This window comes from Cyprinus carpio, chromosome A1, assembly GCF_018340385.1.
Source record: "Cyprinus carpio isolate SPL01 chromosome A1, ASM1834038v1, whole genome shotgun sequence".
Classification (NCBI taxonomy): domain Eukaryota; kingdom Metazoa; phylum Chordata; class Actinopteri; order Cypriniformes; family Cyprinidae; genus Cyprinus; species Cyprinus carpio.
The window spans coordinates 33,006,955-33,029,374 of NC_056572.1; the positions used below are offsets into that span (position 1 = coordinate 33,006,955).

The 22,420-nt window shown below is 34.3% G+C and overlaps 1 protein-coding gene across 1 annotated transcript in view; it reads left to right on the forward strand.

Moving 5' to 3' along the window:
• The first annotated feature begins 2,238 nt into the window (after positions 1-2,238).
• Positions 2,239-22,420, forward strand: part of LOC109097215 (TBC1 domain family member 9-like) — a 29,894-nt gene continuing 9,712 nt past the window's right edge. Inside the window, exons 1-11 of the mRNA XM_042763108.1 lie at positions 2,239-2,651; positions 12,689-12,799; positions 15,047-15,165; positions 15,250-15,478; positions 17,006-17,267; positions 17,688-17,895; positions 18,090-18,296; positions 18,924-19,097; positions 20,414-20,564; positions 21,877-22,091; positions 22,171-22,288. Of these exons, the coding sequence (XP_042619042.1) occupies positions 2,531-2,651; positions 12,689-12,799; positions 15,047-15,165; positions 15,250-15,478; positions 17,006-17,267; positions 17,688-17,895; positions 18,090-18,296; positions 18,924-19,097; positions 20,414-20,564; positions 21,877-22,091; positions 22,171-22,288 (1,915 nt within the window). The 5' untranslated portion in view covers positions 2,239-2,530. The remainder of the gene's footprint in view (positions 2,652-12,688; positions 12,800-15,046; positions 15,166-15,249; positions 15,479-17,005; positions 17,268-17,687; positions 17,896-18,089; positions 18,297-18,923; positions 19,098-20,413; positions 20,565-21,876; positions 22,092-22,170; positions 22,289-22,420) is intronic.

The window sequence follows — 22,420 nt, forward strand, 5'->3', positions numbered from 1 at the left end:
AGGTTATTTTACACTTTGATGTAATGCTTGAAATGTGTCATTTAGGATTTTTTTTTGGTCTGTTTGTTTCGGAAAATAAAGTTAGTTCCACATGTAACACAGAGAAGTAGTACATTTTTTTGTTGATGGTGTGAGAATGTGTGTGAGATGTGAAAGAGATGTGTTTTTCTGTGATGTGAGAGTATCTAATTTTGAGCAACTGTGTTTTCTTTTGAAGGGAATTTTGTAAGACGTTTATTTGTTGGAAGTATAAAACTGTCCAAGTTGATGTGAGGGCACATCATTTCACTTTTACATCCTGCTTTTGCTATGTACTGACCTCTACTATATTACACGGCTCTCTGGAATACTTGATTCTGATTGGCTAGGTTGTAACAGACTCATTTTCTTATCTTTAAGCTAATCATGATAACACAACACACTGTGAAGGTTCTTTTGCTGAATAAACATCACTTTTTCTAAGTTCACACCACTTTCCAGATCAGTTTCCCCTGCAGCCCCCTCAGTGCCACCGACACATGCTTGTTTGTTTTCTTGCTGTGGTTTGGTTTAGGAAAGATCTTGATCTCCTTCAGCCTCTCACCCAGCAGCGGCTGACAAACCACCAGAGCAGCAGTGCAGTAATGGATGCCTTATGGCCGCCCGCACCTCTGTCTTCCTGCTGTGAAGCTATCACTGTGGTTGGTTTGAACTTCAACCTGTCATGCTGAGCAGGGGTGTTAAACCTAAATAACACAGAGGTTAGCCACACGGAACAACACACTGCATCTGATCCTTCACATACGACAACCAGATCTAGTGTAACCGATGGGGAAACACCTCATGCAAACATCAGCTACTGCTTTATTTACCTGACCTACTTATGAAGCATAAGGGTTTCACCTCACCCGACTGATTAAAAGTCAACTACAAAAATAGAACTTGTGTCCTTTTGTTGTAAAACTTAAACTTAAAGGAAAAGCATGATATAATTATTTATTTGATAATTTTATAATAATCAGCCAAACATAATATAAAAGGTTATATTTTTGACCATATATATATATATATATATATATATATATATATATATATATATATATATATATATATATATATATATATATATATATATATATATATATATATATTAGCTTTCTTATTGTTATAAATTACTTCATATATATAATCATATGTTTTACATTGTATATTTATATTATAATTGAAAAAATATAAATAAATTTTATATATGTACAATATAAATTATATTTTAAATATAGAAACAGTAATATTTTGTATTTATATAGTATATATTTAAAATATAATGTATAATGTACATATAGAAATATATTTATGATATAAATAAAACATATTCTTATGATTATAAATTATATAATATAGTATACGTTCTATGCATTATAATTAAATATATATATATATATATATATATACTTATTATTTTTCTATTTTAATAATGAATAATTTTTCAACACAGACATAAATAATATATATATATATATATATATATATACACACACTTTTGTTATGATTTTTAACTATATATTATATAACCATATATATACATAAGTATATATGTATTATACCTTGCCATTATACACACGCACACACACATTATATTTTAAATATATATATATAATATATATAAATATAATTGTAATAATTTTTTTTAAATATAATTATTTTTCTATACATACACATATATTCTATATATACATACATATATACTATATATTAAAATGTATACATATATGTGCGTGTGTATATATTATATATATGGTTATATTATATATCATTTAAAAGCATAACAAAAAGTATATAAGTATGTGTGTGTGTGTGTGTATTTTGTAATCCCAAATATAAATATATATATATATATATATATATATATATATATATATATATATATATATATATATATATATATATATATTAATTTGGTTTAATGAAAATAAATTGTTAATCATTTTTTGTTTATGATCAATGTGCTTTCCGCCAACAATCGTGACGTCACAATGGCCTGCCCGTGACGCACGCTGAGTGAACGCGCTGCAGTGGCGCTAGAGAGTAGAGATGTCAGGCATTGTTTATTTTGCGTGCTTCGGCAGCTCGTTTAAACGCTGAAAATATCCTTATCGTTCCCTAGTAACCACCGGAATAAACCAGTTCTGCTTTTCACGGGCTCTGTCAGTCATCTCCAGGGGCTCAAGTCACTGTCGTCCTTTCAGAAAGCTGTTCATGCTGTTATTTGTGTAGTGGGAGGTGTGCGCGCGCGTCTCAAGGAGCTCCAGGAGGACTGTGTATATTTCTGAATAGACATATTTAAATATTTATTCATCTGCTCGATACAGTAAGTGTTATATTTGACTGACAACTTATAATCTTGCAATATACCCGACGGATCTTCGAAGCGCGTCGCTTCCCTAAATCGGCTGCGCGCTTTGACGCTTGGATAAGCTTGAGGACAGCGACTCCATACTGGACCACGGATCGAAGATTTGTTTGATGTCCTCGTGAGAAAACCGAGCTGAAGATGTGGGTGAACCCTGAGGAGGTGTTGCTGGCCAGCGCGCTGTGGATGACAGAGAGAGCGAATCCCTATTTCATCCTGCAGAAGAGAAAGGGCCACGGAGACGGCGGAGGAGGACTCGCAGGTAAAGCCATGGTTTCTCAATGAACCGCGCACACGCTCGTGTTGTTTACGATGACAGCTTAAGCTCAGGTGTGTTCATTCATGCCTGCTTTCTCAGGTGGACGCGTGCAGGTGTCGGTCAAGCGCGCGCGCGCTCACCTGTGTGGACAGATCACTGAAAAAATGGTCTAGGATTTACCACAAAAAATTACACAGAAACGGAAAGTAGCACAGAATGAAATGTCCAATTTCAGTTGGAAAGACTGAAATAGTGTTTTCATATAAGACATTTTTTTTTTATTATTTGCATCTTCGAAAAATTTATTTATTTATTTATTTTTAAAAGCATTTTAGCATTTTCCAAATTTAATACGTATTATATATTAGCAATTATGTTATCAGCATCATTTAAAAATAACATTAATTTTAAAATTTCATATTCATGTCTGCTTTTTGCTGTAATGACATGGAGAAGTTTGTGCAAAAGTTGCTGATTCATGTTATTCAGCATATTTGATCATTTGTACAAAGAAGTTCCTTTTTTAAAATCCTAAAAAAAAGAGAAAAAAATGATTAAATTAGAATTTAAATGGACATTAAAAAATGATTTAGGTTTCCGATCAGTTCTACATAGTGGCCCACTATATATTTAAGGATTGGTTTGTATGTATGATTGTGCATAATATGAACCTACATGGATTTATATAGCCTCATAATCATATTATTTCCATTACTGCTGTGAACAGGCTGTGCAGAGATGTATAGATGCATTCAAACACCACAGAAATGGCTCATTATTGTTTCTGTGTGCTGTTTTTAATGTGGCCGTGGTTGATGCAGAATGGCCAAATATTGGCTGTTTAATCAGCCTGGCTGATATATGCATCCAATAACCCAATATAAAAGTCCTTCTAGTGAGATATTAGTGACCAAACAGGCTCAATAAGATCCAGTTTGTTCTCAATGCCTCAGGACAGGACACTGAGCTGGTTTGATGTTGTGTAATAATATGCTTTATTGACCTCACCTGGTGACCTGACCTGTATGTATAGCTGGACCGGTGCAGTATGTGTGGTGTTCGCCTCTATGTCTCTGACTGACAGAAATTATGCTGGAGCCTTGAAGGGAAATTCTTGCACAACTCGGAGTGAATATCAGAGATAGACATTGTAAGAGCCGAAATGTTGCAGGTATTTGTGCGCATACCTCTTTGTGTCTGTCAGTGAGAAAAGACAGATGCAAAGCATACACTAGCAAGGGAAGATGATGTCATTGTTACATAAATGTGCGAGCTGTGTGCCAGTGAGAGTCGGTGAGCCTGGCACGGCCAGCAGACTGACCCGCAGAGTCTTGGATAGCCAGCATTCAGCCAGAAGTACTAGAAACAATGCCAATGTACATGTTTGTGTATGTTTACATACATCAAACTGAGCAAATATCTTGTGAATTTTTATCAGAAGAAAAGTGGAATGGACAAAGACTATGTACTTGTGCATGACGATAATATGGTTTTCGAAACATTTACTGATTTGTGTCTTTAAATTAATTGCGTACTGTAGGTCCAATTTATTTTTCATTTATTATTTACCCATGAGAACGAAAAATCACAAATGAGATCTCATTAATATCTCGCTTGTTTCTCACTGATAGCTCAGAGAACAAATGGAGGCTTTTGTTTAAGGATTATTACCTTAATCATACCAGAATATGTCACTTCCAGAGATCTCAGCATTGTCTCAAACTGTGCTCAGGCTTTTTCTCATCAGATTCTTCTAAAAAAATTGAGCTGTGATCTCTGTATTATTTTTATAGCTCTATGCTCAACAGCCAACTCATTTGTGTCTGTTTTTGAGGCATTTTATGAGAAACATTTGAGACAAAGTTGATGCTTTCATGATAAATGCTTTAAAAAATTGTGGGGAACTATGAAAGAGCAACCTTTTAGCAATCAGATTGTAGGTAGTGCCTTTTTGAACCTTCATAAAAATACTTTATTCCAATTTTTTGACGCCCAGAACAGTTTTACGAGATAATCGGTTTTACCGATATTTACCGATATTTATGCTTTTTTCCATAAATGGATATTGACTTTGTAATATTGAATCCACTGATAAATGGAGAATTGTGTGCAAGACTGCCACAAACCTGTTCACAGGTAAAGTAACTTGCTTTGCCTTAATAAATAGACTTTATTTAACATAACTGTCTTAAATCCTCATTAATGAGGTGCATTACATAAATGCTTGATATGTAGTCTATGAAATAGAGACTCACAGAGTTGTGTAATCTGTCAAATCACATCCCAGAGACATAACTTTAAATAAAAATTAAACAGGCTTGAATGAGTGCATGATGGAAATAAACAAAGAAGAAAAATAATAAATGCATTTCGGTTATCGGGCACAACCTCATGCAAATTATTGGTATTGGTTATAAAAAAAAAAAAATCAATATCAGTCAGTCTCTAATTTTCATTCATTATCCAAAGGCCCAGTGGTTTTCATCCAGTATGAGCCCAAACATCATTTTGATGTCTAAATACAGATGAAGTCAACAGCTCTGTTGTGTTTTTATGCCGTTCGATACAGTTGTATCAGGCTTTTGTCAGAGCTGAGATGAATTCAATTGAGAGCAGAACTCATTCTATATTTAGAATGAGAAGAGACAACAATGAAATGTTCCTCCTACAACTTCTTATCCAAGCATCCTAATAAGACTCGCAAGAATCACAGGACAGACTGAATTGTTTCCCTGTTGGCATATATGTAGACTATGTAGTGTAGTACTCCCTACTACATTGGTCAAAATGTGCAGTGCACAACAGAGCAGACTGCGTAATGTCTCCCATAATGCAGTGCGCTAGACTGGACCTTCCATATGCAAATGGTTATTATGCAAAGTGCAGAATTTGTATATTTTATAGACACAATAACTGGACACCACTTGCTAAATTAAACATGTTCACAATGAGGACTTGTGAAATCAGTGTAGAATACGGTTGTTAAAGCATTTATTTATTTAATATTTTAAAAATAGTAGGCAATGTGCAGTGCAAACTGAGCCGTTTGCTAGTAATCAGTTTGACTGACATTTGAGCATTAGAGGATTTAAACATTTCAGATTGACCTCTTGACTCAACACAAAGAATACAAACATCCAGTATTATTTTAATATTATTTATATACCATTATATTTTCAGTTATTGTTTTAATATTATTTTTAGTGATTTTATTTTGTACTTTTTAAATTTTTTTATGTTTTGTTTTTTATTTATCGTTATCTTTACCTTATTATATTTTAATTAACTGATATCCAGAACCTGTATTTATTTATTGTTTACTTCTTATTTTTTTTATTTCCATGGTGGGGGGGTGGTGTAATAAGATTTTTTTGTGTTTATTTCACAAATGAAAATCGTTCTAATTACAGCCACAGCTTTTTGTTACAGTTCGTTTTCAATTCAACTCAGTTTAGTAGGTTTGCAGCATACTCACTCAGACATTTAACAATTCACAGCTGGCATACGTAAACAATAATTTAATGCTGATAAATCTAAATTTAAAATAACTAGTCTAGCCGAGCATCAGTTACCACTAGAGGAAGAAGAATTTAATAATTTAATTGCTTGGGGAATTAAAGATCATTTTTGACTTGTTTTTAAGCATCTGGGAACACAATATCTTCGGCCAGATGGTAACAGTTCAAAAGTACTGAATAAATCCATGTTTTTGAACGAATCAAGTGAGTCAATGATTCAGTAACCCATTCATAAAGACAGTCACTTGCCTCGTTTCTGAATGAATCAGCCTTTTGAATGAATCTGTTGAATGAATGACTCACTCATTAAAACATTTTGCCATCACCTATTGGTGGTTTGGTTTCATATTTAAAAGTATCATTGAATTTTTCCCAAAATTTCTTGTTTGTATGTTCAAAAGAATTTATAAGAGATTAATCTTATAAAATTATGTATGCATTTGCAGTTTTGCGGTGTAAATGCATTTATGGCACCTTAGCTTCATCAAACAGTCTGTGTAAATACATATAATGCCACTTCAGATGCAGCTTCCTGCAGTGGAAAGATGAATTTGTTGATACGGATTTCAACTGAATGGGACTTGCAGGCAACTCATTTCTACCTCCTTCTAGTCACAAAGCAGTTGTTCAAGATATCATTATGAATTTTTTTTTTGTATATCTATATGCATATGCTGCCAATTGTAGTTATAAAAATAAAATTAGTATCAGCAGCAGGTCACACTTAAAAAAAAAAAAAAAAAAAAGGGAAATCGGAATCGGCCAGAAAATTGCAATTGGTGCATCTCTGTTTATTACCTGTTTTTTATTCATCACTTATTAAAAATGAAAACCCTAGAGTATGATCTCATATCCTGTTGCCCGTATTCGTAGTGGAGCGTGAAGATTTCACAAGCTTGAAATCTAGTGTGATTGCTTGAAATTAAGTTCATTTTTATCAATAATATTAAAATATATCCATAACAAAATAATTAAATGTTTTAATAATACAATATTGTTTAATGTATTTTTTTCCCGAAAATACATGAATTTACTATGATGCTTAATCCTATGTCATGAAATATGACAAATATTTGACAGAAGGAAGTTGTTTTGTTCCGTCCGTCAAAAAAACTCGAAATACTGGAAGTGGAAAAGGTTTATTAAAGAATGAACTGAATGTTGTTGATGTGCACACACACTCTTAAACAGCGCTCAGCGCAGGGCTCTGCGACTGAAGCGATCATGTGATCCTTACAGTATTCTCAAATCTCTGTTCCCATGTTTTGCAACCAAGGAAACCGTGGCTCATCCGAGTATATGAAAGCAGGAACAGAAAGTCATGTGTTCAGGAGGGGGATGTTATTACACATTTGAGCTCCAGCAGAAACGGGAAGCCAGATTTGTTTGGAGGATCCTGATTCACACATACAAGTCTGGCAAAATCTGTGGTGTCAGAAACGGCTGCATGTATGTTTACCTTCCTAATGCACATTCCTGGTCGTATTGTGCATGATATTGTTCATGCTCAAACTGGCTGAACCTGCCCAATCTACACTGGAGACATTGTGAAACCGTGGTGCAGGTTTTGTGAAAACGAGTGCTAGAGATGAAGAGCTCCTCGTCTGATCTGCAGGGTTTGCAGGTGTCTTCATTCATCGTGTCTGATGCTCTGATAGTGATGTTAGCACATTCTCGCCCTGTGGCTTCAAAGCCACTAACAACAGGTGCAGGCTCACCCAGGGAGTTTACAAGCAGCAGCTTTTTAACGAATGATGTGTTTGTTTGTTTTATTGTGACCCAATCTACACACAGTTAGACTATCATTTTGAAGCTGTATCTCAGTGTGTTTCTGGGTTTTTTTTTTTGTTGTTTTTTTTTTTAAAGTACTTTCCATTGTTAGACTTTGTTGATTTTATTTTATAAGAAATACAGTGAAAATGGTAATATTGCATAATATTATTACAATTTAAAATAATTGTTTTCTGTATGAATATATTGTAAAATGTAATTTATTTCTGTGATGCAATGCTGGATTTTCAGCATCATTACTCCAGTCTTCAGTGTCACATGATCTAGATTCAGAAATCATTCTAATATGCTGATTTGCTACTCATGAAACATTTCTGATTATTATCAATGTTGAAAACAGTTCTGAATTCTTTGATGAACAGAAAGTTCAAAAGAATAGCATTTATTTGAAAAAGAAATATTTTGTAACATTAAAAACGCCTTTACTGTCACTTTTGAACAATTTAATGCATCCTTAATGAATAAAAATATTAATACCTTTTTTTAAAAGTCTTACTGACCCCAAACTTTGATTTAAGTATATACAAACATTTCAATACAGTGTATCAAGGCTTTTGTCACGAGCTGTGGAGAATTTCAATTGAGAGCAGAACTCCATTCTATATTTAGAATGAGAAGAGCAACAATGAAATGTTCGCCTCCTACAACTTTTATCCAAGCATCCTAATGAAGACCGCAAGAATACCCACCAGGGGGGGGGGGGGGGGAAAAAAACAGACGAATGTTTCCTTGTGGCATATATGGAGACTATGTAGTGTAGTACTCTCCCTACTTAAATGGTTCCAAAATGTGCAGTGCACAACAGAGCAGACTGCGTAATGTCTCCCATAATGCAGTGCGCTAGACTGGACCTTCCATATTGCAAATGGTTAAAGTATTATGGCAAGTGCAGAATTTGTATATTTTATAGACACAATAACTGGACACCACTTGCTAATTAAACAATGTTCACGCAATGAGGTCTTGTGAAATCAGTGATAGAAATACTGTTTGTTAAAGCATTTATTTATTTAATATTTTAAAAATAGTAGGCAATGGTGCAGTGCAAACTGGAGCCGTTTGCTAGTAATCAGTTTGACTGACATTTGAGCATTAGAGGATTTCAGGATTTGACCTCTTGACTCAACACAAAGTAATACAAACCATCCAGTATTAATTTTAATATTATTTATTATCCATTATATTTTCAGTTATTGTTTTAATATTATTTTTAGTGATTGTTATTTTGTACTTATTTAAATTTTTTTTTATGTTTTGTTTTTTATTTATCGTTATCTTTACCTTATTATATTTTAATTAACTGATATGCAGAACCTGTATTTATTTATTGTTTTACTTCTTTTTTTTTTTATTTCCATGGCCAGGGACTGGAATCAGACATTTTTCTGCATTTATTTCACAAATGAAAATCGTTCTAATTACAGCCACAGCTTTTTGTTACAGTTCGTTTTCAATTCAACTCAGTTTAGTATGTTTGCAGCATACTCACTCAGTGGACATTTAACACATTCACAGCTGCATACGTAAACCATAATTTAATGCTGATTAAATCTAAATTTTAAAATAACTAGTCTAGCTGAGGCATTCAGTTACAAACTAGAGAAGAAGAATTTAATAATTTAAATTGCTTGGGGACAGATAAAAGATCATTTTTGACTTGTTTTTAAAGCATCTGGGAACACCAGTATCTTCGGGCAGATGGTAACAGTTCAAAGTACTGAAAAATCCATGGTTTGAAACGAATCAAGTGAGTCAATGATTCAGTAACCCATTCATATAAGACAGTCACTTGCCTGCGTTTCTGAATGAATCAGCCTTTTGAAATGAATCTGTTGAATGAATGACTCACTCATTAAAACATTTTGTGCCATCACCTATTGGTGGTTGGTGGTTTCATATTTAAAAGTATCATTGAATTTTTCCCAAAATTCTTGTTGTGGCTGTTCAAAAGAATTTATAAGAGATTAATCTTATAAAATTATGTATGCATTTGCAGTTTTGCGGTGTAAATGCATTTATGGCACCTTAGCTTCATCAAACAGTCTGTGTAAATACATATAATGCCACTTCAGATGCAGCTTCCTGCAGTGGAAAGATGAATTTGTTGATACGGATTTCAACTGAATGGGACAGTGCAGGCAACCTCATTTCTACCTCCTTCTAGTCACAAAGCAGTTGTTCAAGATATCATTATGAATTTTTTTTTTTGTATATCTATATGCATATGCTGCCAATTGTAGTTAGAAATAAAATTAGTATCGGCAGTCACACTTACAAAAAAAAAAAAAAAAAAAAGGGTAAATCGAATCGAAGCCAGAAAATTGCAATTGTGCATCTCTGTTTATTATCTTTTTTTTAATGTCGTTACTTATTAAAAATGAAAACCCTAGATTATGATTCTCATATCCCCTGTTGCCCGTATTCGTAGTGGATGCATGAAGATTTCACAAGCTTGAAATCTAGGTGTGATTGCTTGAAAGTTAAGGCCATTTTTATCAATAATATTAAAATATATCCATTTAACAAAATAATTAAATGTTTTAATAATACAATATTTTTTACTGTATTTTTTTTCCTGAAAATACATGAATATACTATGATGCTTAATCCTATTTCATGAAATTAGACAAATATTTGACAGAGAAGTTGTTTTGTTCCGTCTGTCAAAAAAAACTCGAAATACTGGAAGTGGGAAAAGTTTTATTAAAGAATGAACTGAATGTTACGTTGATGTGCACACACATCTCGTAAACAGCGCTCAGTCCAGGGCTCTGCGACTGAAGCGATCATTGTGATCCTTACAGTATTCTCAAATTCTCTTTCTCATGTTTTGGCAACCAAGGAAACCGGGCTCATCCGAGTATATGAAAGCAGGAACAGAAAGGCATGTGTTCAGGCGGGGGATGTTATTACACATTTGAGCTCCAGCAGAAACGGGGAAGCCAGAAGTTGTTTTTTGGAGATCCTGATCACACATACAAGTTCTGGCAAAATCTGTGGTGTCAGAAACGGCTGCATGTATGTTACCTTCCTAATGCACATTCCTGGTCGAATTGCGCATGATATTGTTCATGCTCCAACTGGCTGAACCTGCCCAATCTACACTGGAGACATTGTGAAACCGTGGTGCAGATTTTGTGAAAACGAGTGCTAGAAGATGAAAAGAGCTCCTCCTCTGATCTGCAGGGTTTGCAGGTGTCTTCATTCATCGTGTCCTGATGCTTGATAGTGATGTTAGCACACCTTCTCGCCCTGTGGCTTCAAAGCCACTAACAACAGGTGCAGAGGCTCACCCAGGGAGTTTACAAGCAGCAGCTTTTTTAACGAATGATGTGTTTGTTTGTTTTTATTGTGACCCAATCTACACACAGTTAGACTATCATTTTGAAGCTGTATCTCAGTGTGTTTCTGGGTTTTTTTTTTTGTTGTTTTTTTTTTTTAAAGAAGTCTCTTCTGCTCACCAAGGCTGCATTTATTTGATCAGAAATACAGTGAAAATGGTAATATTGCATAATATTATTACAATTTAAAATAATTGTTTTCTGTATGAATATATTGTAAAATGTAATTTATTTCTGTGATGCAATGCTGGATTTTCAGCATCATTACTCCAGTCTTCAGTGTCACATGATCTAGATTCAGAAATCATTCTAATATGCTGATTTGCTACGTACTCATGAAACATTTCTGATTATTATCAATGTTGAAAAAACAGATTTCTGAATTCTTTGATGAACAGAAAGTTCAAAAGAATAGCATTTATTTGAAAAAGAAATATTTTGTAACATTAAAAACGCCTTTACTGTCACTTTTGAACAATTTAATGCATCCTTAATGAATAAAAATATTAATACCTTTTTTTAAAAGTCTTACTGACCCCAAACTTTTGAATTTTAGTATATACAAATCAAAGAGATATAAAAAAAAAAGAAAAGTAAAATGATGATGATTATTATTATTCAGTCAGAGGAACCATCGTTTTGGCCAAACAGCCATAGTAACCAAGCAGCCTGAAATATTTAATGCAAAAACTAAAATGAATCGCTTTATTTAAACAGTTTAAATTGATTCATGGAAATGAATCAAATTTACCAACCATAATACCATTTTTGCTGCTAAAGCTTAAATCAGAGACAGTATTAAATCATCATTTTCTTAATGCTCTCATGCCTGCGAGTCCCAAGACAAGGATCACAAGATCACAACACGAGTCTAATAATGTGATCATTAGGAAACAATATATGTGACCCTGGACCACAAGAGCAGTAGTCACTGTGGTATATTTGTAGCAATAGCCAAAAATACATTGTATGGGTCAAAATTATTGATTTTTCTTTTATGCCAAAAATCATTAGGATATTAAGTAAAGATCATGTTCCATGAAGATATTTAGTAAATTTCCTACTGTAAATATATCAAAACTTAATTTTTGATTAGTAATATGCATTGCTAAGGACTTCATTAGGACAACTTTAAAGACGATTTTCTCAATATTTAGATTTTTTTGCACCCTCAGATTCCAGATTTTCCAAATATTGTCCGATCCTAACAAGGGTCACATATTACAAACAACTCTTGAAAAGTTCTGGAATATTATATTGATTTCTTAACTTTATACAGAAACTAAAATGAGAAACTGAAACTAAATAAAAAAAAAAATTTTAAACACAGATATTTCAAAGTAAAAACTAAGCTAAAACTTTGAATAAAATTTTGTTTGTTTTCTCACAGGTCTGCTGGTTGGCACCCTTGACGTGGTGCTGGACTCGAGCGCCCGTGTGGCCCCGTACAGGATCCTCTACCAGACCCCTGATTCCCTGGTTTACTGGACCATCGCCCACGGTAACATACTGCCTCCCGTTCTGGAATATTCCCTCTCATCCCGTCTGCTCCCTGATGGCCGCTCGCTGCCGGAGCATTATCTCATGCCCTAGTGCCTCTAAAGTGCAATCTGAACTGAAGTCAGAAATCAATGTCCACTTTTCTTTCAAACGCTGCTCGACTGAACGCAATGTTCACTCACTGTCTCCACTTTTAAAGTTCAGTTTAGATATTGAAAACTTCAATGTAGGAATCAGTGTTTTAGCAAAGATGGTGTTTGTTATTATTCTGTATTGGTGTAGGATTAGGAAGAGTGCGGTGAATGTGCGATTAAGAGCACTTATGATGAGAGCAGCTCTGTTTAGAGTAACAGAGTTTAGAGTTACAGCATTTTTACATTGGTAGATATATTTAGCTCAGTCCTACATAACATTAATTGCATGTGAAGAAACAGAATTAGTTGTCACAATACCAACATTTTAATAGTTAGAGCAATTAATTTTCAGTAAAGATTCTCAGCCCCAGTTTCATTACAAAAACTATTGCACTATTTTTACTGTATCTGTTGCTCTATTTATTTCATTTATAGTTTTAACTTAATATATTTTCATTAAAATTATATTTTTAATTTACATTTTATCTTATAAATCTGAATACAAATAACATTTATTTAAACGTTTCTTCAAATTGATAATTCTAAATAAATAATAAATTAAAGCCATTTTTAAGAGCATGTTGCTTTTAAAAAGACAATTAAACATTCTAAAATAAAATAAATTAAATCTATTTCAGTAAATAAAAGGTGCTTGAAGTTTTTTTAGTATCCAATTTGTGGAGGCATATTAAAGCTTCCGAAGTTGTACTAGAGCAAAAATACATACCTGAAAAACCATGATGCTTCAAATAATGTGTCTTTAAGGGATGTTAAACACAACATGGAGTTGAATACAATATGAATATATCTGTAAGATTTGTATGGTCGTCCCACAGTATTTATCCTCATAGCGTCGAGCCCCAGCCTCGAACATTATGTGTGAAGCCAAAAGAAAGCGCTGGGTTCCCAGAGGAGCAGAGAGTGCTCTGATTCTGAGCTGATCTGCTTTACAGACGAATGCGAATGCTGGTTCATATTTCACAAGCTGTTACTTTGCTAGCTGCAAGCCATTTGGTAAATCTCTTTATTTAAGGCGAGAGACCCGTTTGTTTCTTCTGAGATGTGCATATGTTCTATGAAAAGTTTTGCATGACTGTACATAGGCACTTTTTTATTTTTAAATGTATTTTCTAAAAATAATCCTAGGCTGCATTTACAGTGCATCAGTATTTTGACTGATGCTAAAATAAACAACTAAATAAATGTATATAATGTAATAAATGCTTAGTATTAAAAATGCCTATACTATTAATATAAAATTGTAATATTAATGTTAAATTTACTATTTAATATTAATCTTATTATTTTTGTTCACTATTAAAATATATTGTTGGTTAATTATATTGTTATTAATTATATATATTGAAATTTTTCAGACAAAAAAATTAAATGAATTTAATTTTATTAATAATATTTAATATTAAAGTTACATGTATATAAATATAAAAATATAATATAATATTAAGATTAAATTTAATATAAATAGTTGGTTGTCAGATTATATAAACAGCTAAATGAATTTAATATTATAAATTTACACACACTATAATATTATTATAAATATATTATATTAAAAAACAAATTATAAATATTAAATTATATAAATATTAAATTTCTTTTTTTTTATATATTATTAATATTTAATATTAGATTTCACACACACACACACAAACACACACACACACACACACATATATATATATATATATATAAGCTTAATATTAAATATTATTTTTAACACTTAATATTAATTGTAAAAAAATGTTTTAATTTTTTTGTGGTTTTTCTTTTTTTTGTGAGTTTTGGTTAAACAGCAAATGTAGCATAGGTAGTTAGTTTTTTAAATAATTGTGTATTTCCGTCTTTACATAAGTGCAAGGCACTCGTCACAGAACGATCTTAACGAATAATTTGGCTTGCCAGTAATGTGTTTGATTTACTGCCCGAGGAGAGCTGTGCTAATACAGAGCTAATTAAATGATGAACCCGGACCCATCTGCTGTTCAGTTCTGAGCAAATGAAGTTGCTGCAGATAAAGACTTAAAATTAAATTCATTATGGTAAATGTGTGGATTAGTATTATTTGATGACGCAGAGGTTTTTGTTTCTGGCAGGGAGCTCTCGTAAGGAGATCACAGAGAACTGGGAATGGCTGGAGCAGAATCTGCTGCAGACGCTCTCCATCTTCGAGAACGAGAATGACATCACCACCTTCGTCAAGGGCAAAATACAGGTGAAACATTAGCATTGCAAACACGCGATTCATTTAATTGGTGCTTTAGTGCTTACACGTGTCTGTCTGTGTGCTTGTGTGCAGGGCATTATAGCCGAATACAACAAAAGCCATGATATCAGAGAGGATGATGACACGGATAAGTTTAAGGAGGCCATCGCTAAGTTTCGCAAGCTCTTCATCATGCCGGAGGAGGAGAAGCTGGTCAACTATTACTCCTGCAGCTACTGGAAGGGCAAGGTGCCGCGGCAGGGCTGGCTGTACCTCAGCATCAACCACCTCTGCTTTTACTCCTACCTGCTCGGGAAAGAGGGTGAGTACTGCTGCCGATGGATATGATGTGCAACAACACATCAGGGCTGGGCATTTGTTCCGATTGTATCTATTGTGATGTATTGTTTTGTTGTTTTAAAATACAGGAACCACAGTTTTGAATAAAAATGTCAGCAAATGTTACAATTAGACTGTTGACAGTATGCCAGCGATAACAGTTAAGAAGAAGGACCGTATTGTAAAACATAGTTGGCTTTGTGTTTTTGCATTTAAAAACACAAGATGCAGGCAGTGGAGTGTGGAAAAACACAATCATTCATCAATAGCTTATATTATTAAACTGGTTACATTATTGACGATATTCCCTGAAGTGAGTGGCAGGGTTATTATCGTTAACACACATTTAAAAAAACATTTACTTGAAATAAAATAAATGTTAACTAAAATAAATAATTAAAAATAAACTTTAAATTGGTTTATTTATATTAGCTTTAAAGGGATAGTTCACCTTCAGTTGCTGGTCCCCATAGTATGGAAAAAACACAAAATGCATGTCGATGTGGACCAGTAACTGAAGGTGAACTATCCCTTTAAGCATTAAAGTAAAACTAAAATTTTAAAAAGTTAAATTAAAAACTATATAGACATAATTTAAAAAAAAAATTCAAAAGCACAAGGCAAAATTACGAAATTCTAAAATTAATAAAAGCTAAATTACTAATTCAAAATATTTTAAAAAATATAATAGTATATCAGTGATATTGAAAAATAACACTGGTGAGTAGTTATTGGCCTCGTACACGATGCAGGTAAATTTGGATGTCAGTTCAACTTTTAGTGCTTAATCCTGTTCTGTTCACACACAGTCAGTAATTTACGGGAGTCACAACCACATGCTACAAACTAATAAACTCCTGAAAAATGCAGGTAATGGGAACCATATTTACAGAAATTCTACTTAGTGTGAGGAGCCGAACAGAACAGCTTGTTGTTAATGACATATTTAAACACATACCACAGTTGTGGTGGAAGAAATCACAGGAAACAAAGTACTCCTTGACTCAGTGTTGCCAGGTATTGATATAAAAAATGGTAAATAAAATCCAAGTGTGATATCTTGGAAATAAGCCACATACGAAAATATCATGACCTGCACCTGTCTACTTTATTAACTACTTTAAATGGATCGCTTTATTAGCCGAGCCGAGCCTAAACAACAAGCACAAAGAAGCTTAATAAGTATTGTTTATAATAAGAGGACATGGCAACCCTCCAAGAGTGCGCTCTGCAAAGCAGCCTTCCCAACTTTCCTACCAAACACAACGGCTTCGTTAAGTTAGAATCGCAGAAGATTACAAGTCTTTGGTCGTTGTAATATTACTTTTGTAAAAAATAGCAGATGCCAAAGTGCAAGACGGGAAAACTTTGGTTACAACAATGCCAATCATTGCAGGTTTGAGAGTGAGTTCTGTTCCACATACACACAAAACTGTTCACTAGGGGATTCACTCCCATGTTGAGATGCGCTTGTCACTCCTGGCTCAGTGTGAGTAATGGTTTGTTTCAGCTAAGCTGGTGATCCGCTGGGCCGACATCACTCAGCTGGAGAAGAACGCCACGCTGCTGCTGCCGGACATGGTGTGCGTCAGCACACGCTGCAGCGAGCACGTCTTCTCCGTCTTCCTCAACATCAACGAGACCTTCAAACTCATGGAGCAGCTTGCCAACATAGCCATGAGACAGCTGCTGGACAACAAGGGCTTCGAGCAGGACCGCTCTCTGCCCAAACTCAAGAAGAAGTCGCCCAAGAAAGTGTCGGCCCTCAAAAGGTGTGTGACAGCAACACTCAGGAAGATAAAGCAGATCGATCAAGATTAAGTGATGCTAGAAACTAAATTTACTGTAAAACAATGAAAAAAATACTGAATATGAAATATTTTTGCATTGAGGTCAGTCACAGAACAGCTGCTTATTGGATTTATTAGATAATATCAGAAACATAAGTCCGGTTCCTACAGTAATTGTCTTAAAAATGGCAGCTGAAATACAAAAGGGTGAAGAATTATATTTTGGAGTGAATGGCCATCTGGCATCTGTGTGAAATTGAAAGTAGCAAATCCTTCCATGTGAGACAAGAGGATTATGTAAGAACTCTCTGACATGCATTTCCACCAATTTTATAGCAAAGTGACAATATTGTAGAATTTTAGGAAACTTTTTCAGTATTATATTTGTTTTTGTGACTTCAGGGACTTGGACGCCAGGGCTAAAAGCGAGCGATACCGGGCACTTTTCCGCCTGCCGAAAGATGAGAAATTGGACGGCCACACGGACTGCACACTGTGGACCCCCTTCAACAAGATGCACATTCTTGGACAGATGTTCGTCTCCACTAATTACATCTGTTTCACCAGTAAAGAGGAGACCGTCTGCAGCCTGATTATCCCGCTCAGAGAGGTGCGTCACACCAGCCGCTTAATAAGCATAAAAGTACACAGTATGCACACATTAAACATTGTTTTATCCTCCTTTCTCTGCCGTGTTTACAGTCCAGTCAGTTCTTGCAGCATAAGGACATTTTTAATATTGATTATGGCACATTGTGGACATAAAATAGGTTGTGAGTTGCATTTTGCATCCTTCTTCACTAGGTGACCATCGTTGAGAAAGCCGATAGCTGTAACGTCCTTCCCAGCCCCTTGTCAATCAGCACCAAGAACAAAATGACCTTCCTTTTTGCCAACCTCAAAGATCGGGACTTCCTGGTGCAGAGGATCTCAGACTTCCTGCAGCAGACCACCTCCAAAATCTACTTTGAGCGGGAAATCACGGGCAGCCTCAGCAGCTCAGACGACGAGGTGGGAACAACAATGTTTATTTGTCTATTGGTATTCATTCCTTTAAATATTAATAGATTTATTGTTTTAATATATATAGACAGTACTGTTAAAAAATTTGGCTCAGTAAGATTTTTTAAAGAAATTAATCAGGGGATAAATGGGATGCAAGGATGCATTAAATTAATCAAAAGTGACAGAAAAGACAGTTGTAATGTTAAAAACGGTTTCTGTTTTCAAATAAATGCTGTTCCTTTGAATTCTATGTTTATCAAAGAATCCTGATTTGTTTAATATGTTTGAAAGAAGTCTCTTCTGCTCATCAAGGCTGCATTTTTCAAAAAAAAAATGCTGTTAAAACAGTTATATTGTGAAATGTTTTTACAATTTAAAATAACTGTTTTCAATATATTTTAAAATGTAATTTATTCCTGTGATCAAAGCTGAATTTTCAGCATCTTTACTCCAGTCTTCAGTGTTGCATGATCATATTTTTGTGGAAAGAATTTTTTCAAAGTTTTTTGATGAATACAAAGTTAGAAGAACAGCATTTATTAGAATGTGTTTACTGTCACTTTTCAAAAAAGGAAAAAAAATGTAATGTCTCTAACGTTCTCCTCCATATCTTCTGCTGTGCTGTGTGTGTAGGTGTACTCTCAGCAGGGCAGTGCGCTCTCCTGCAGTCCGCAGCGCAGCGCCCTCAGCTCTGAGGGAGAGAGGGACAGGCAGTTCAATCTCAATGAGAGCAGGGTTCCCACGGCAACCCAGGCCCTGATGACCATGTACCGCCGGCGGTCCCCGGAGGAGTTCAACCCCAAACTGGTACAGCACCCTCATGCTTGATCACAAACACCACAGCATTGCTTTTATCACTGTTCACTGAGAGGAGTGATGGAGAAGGACAGGAACTGATGTGAATTCAGGATAAAAATGTGTCCTGCCAAATACTGCAAGGGGCTGTGCATTATAGTCATTTTACCATGGTTAAGAGCTGCACCTTAAAAGCAGTTAAATCACTGCTATACATGACCTTGAGTGGCTTCTTGCCTTTATAACACAATAGGAAGATTCCAATGTTAAGTCAATAGTTATGTTTGTACTTTAAAATGAATATTAATTGTCAGTGTAAACAAGTCTTATGCGAAGATGCATAGTTCTGGAGCTTAATTATTGGCTGTTTACAAAGAACATAGCATCTTGGTCCAGTGTTATGTTACTATCAGTGATACACAATTATAGTTTTTGTTAATATTTTGAATTAGGTTTTATTTTGTATTATGTATCCATTTGAATTTTTGTAATGTTGTTGTCATTTTTATTATTTTTCTAAATGTCTGTATAATTTTTAATTTAGTTTTATTTATTTTATTTGTTTTAATTGATTAAGTTTTAGTTATTTTAGATCTTCAAGTTGAACTAAACAAAAATAACCTGAATTATTATTATTATTATTTTTTATTTATTTTTTTGCTTCAACTAGTTGAAATAAATCTAGGTTTTTATGTATTTTATTTTTATTATAAAATATAAAAATATGATTTATAAAATATATATTTTTAAAATTTATTTTCATATGTCATTTCAGTTATTGTTGTATTTCAAGTAATAAAAATGTTTTTAGTTTTAGTTAAAGATGGTGCGGTTACACGTGTTCGTTTATCGGCATTTGCACGCACCTCATCCAGTCAGAGTTCAAAGGCTGAAGTCAGATTCAGGTTATTGTGTTTGTTGTGGTTAAAGCAGATACTTTAGTAGGACACACACAGGAAGTGCACCTTATGAGAAGACCCTGCAACAAATCACCTGAAAATCTGCTTATCATTTGCTTTAAAATGACTAGGCTTTGTTAATTTGGTCACACAGTGTCAAGGCATAAATCTTGCAAAGACGTATGCATTTTGCATTCAGAAGAGTATTCTAGTCATTTTTGGAGGGATTTTGCTTGCAAGATTCTCTAATCTAAAGCTTTTATATACATTAAATGCACCACATTTTAAATTTCAGAATAGAAAGTAAATGAATAGAAGTCCACGGTTCACTGGCTTCGCTTCTTTGCCAAGTCATAGTTTTCCACATCAGCACTTCTGAAGTCGAGACAGCAATGATGAGACGCTCTCTTTACACTCGCATGTTTTCAGGCTAAAGAGTTTCTGAAGGAGCAGGCCTGGAAGAATCACTTCACCGAATACGGCCAGGGAGTGTGTATGTATCGCACCGAGAAGACCAAAGAGCTGGTGCTGCAGGGCATCCCAGAGAACATGAGAGGAGAGCTCTGGCTCCTGTTTTCTGGTGAGTCATGCATCCCACAACTGGGTCACAGACAGCAGCGAGAAAACAACTCTGGATTCAAATAATAAATAACAACTAGATAATCGAGCATAGTTAGGACAGGAGAATAATTAGTCTTATCACCTTCTGTCTACATTATACTTCAGAATACATTAAATATGGTTTATATGGACCATGATGTGTTTTAGGAAGCCAAGTATTGTCTAAATAAATTAATAATAAAACAATGATTTAAAAAAAAGTGAAATAATATAATTTAAAAAGTATACTTTTTTTGTAAGTAAAAAAAAAAAATTTTTAAATAATGAAAATAAAATAATAATGTATTTTAAGTTTGATTTTAAAAACATTAATTAAAATAGGCAAAGTAAAAGGAAATATGACCCAGACTACATTAAATATGGTTTGCTCAAGTATGATGTGTTTAATGCATTCAGTTATTTTCGAAATAAATTAAAAATAAAGAAATGTGTCGTTAAAAATAATTATTTTATTTTTAAATCGTGAAAATAAACAATAATACATTTTAGGTTTGATTTTAAGAACATTTTGTTGTACTTTTATGCAAGAAACAGTAATCAGCACTTAATTTCCTGATTGCAAAACCAGCCACTGCACTAGACATTTGTACTTTTATCTCTGTTGTACATGTGCTTTGACGTTTTTTTTTGTGTGTGTAAGTGTGTGTGTAAGTGTGTGTGTGTGGTTGTTTTGTGGTCCAGTGCACATACCTTTTTGTCTAATACAGCACTGCTTCCTGTTTGTTAGATGGGAGCACCTTATTCTGAAGAGTCACACTTATGCACACTTGAAAGCTTTATAGGCCAGTGCATAAACTGAAACACATGACTACACAAGCACACTTCTGCAGTAGTAAACAAGAGCTGCCTTGTTGTACTTCACAGTTGTCTGCATTAGCATGGGGAACAATATGATAAAATCACGGCCTGAAGTTACTTGGAAACTAGCCAAGTTACAGCTCAGCTAATGTTAAACTGCCCGTTTGAAGTTGAACAAGTATTATCAGCATTTTATCATACGTATTATTATAATTATCAGTACAGAAGCAATGAGCAGGTTGTAAATAGCAAGCTGCAAGTTGTAACCAAATGTACATGGTATTTTAATATGATGATACATGTTTTTTTGTATTATGCATATGTTATTAAATATATATATATTAAATAAATTATAAATATATTCAATAATTTTTTTTTTTTTTTTTTTGGATATGAAAATATAATCTGAATGGTTTGTATAAATTTGAGCTGTTGATTGTTTGATGGGTTTATCTGTATGTTGGTGTGTTCAGGGGCGATTAACGAGATGGCCACTCATCCTGGTTATTATGAGGATCTGGTGGAGAAGTCAATGGGGAAATATAATCTGGCCACAGAGGAGATCGAGAGAGACCTTCACCGCTCTCTTCCAGAGCATCCGGCCTTTCAGAACGAGATGGGCATCGCTGCCCTGCGTCGAGTCCTCACTGCGTACGCCTTCCGCAACCCCAACATCGGCTACTGCCAGGTACGATGCACAGCAACAAACCATCTGCAATAAATGCACCCACAGCACCATCATAATGCCGGTCTGTCGTCTTCTGCAGGCCATGAATATTGTGACCTCCGTCCTGCTGCTGTACGCTAAAGAGGAAGAGGCCTTCTGGCTCCTGGTGGCATTATGTGAGCGCATGCTTCCCGACTACTACAACACCAGAGTCGTAGGTGAGCTCCAGGATCATCCAGCTTCTTACATCCCACCAAATAACACTAGGACCCTATGATTTCCTCCGTGTGGAAAAATGTGAATGGAATCATTGAATGCTGTCATAAAAATGGAATTTACAGTATAACACA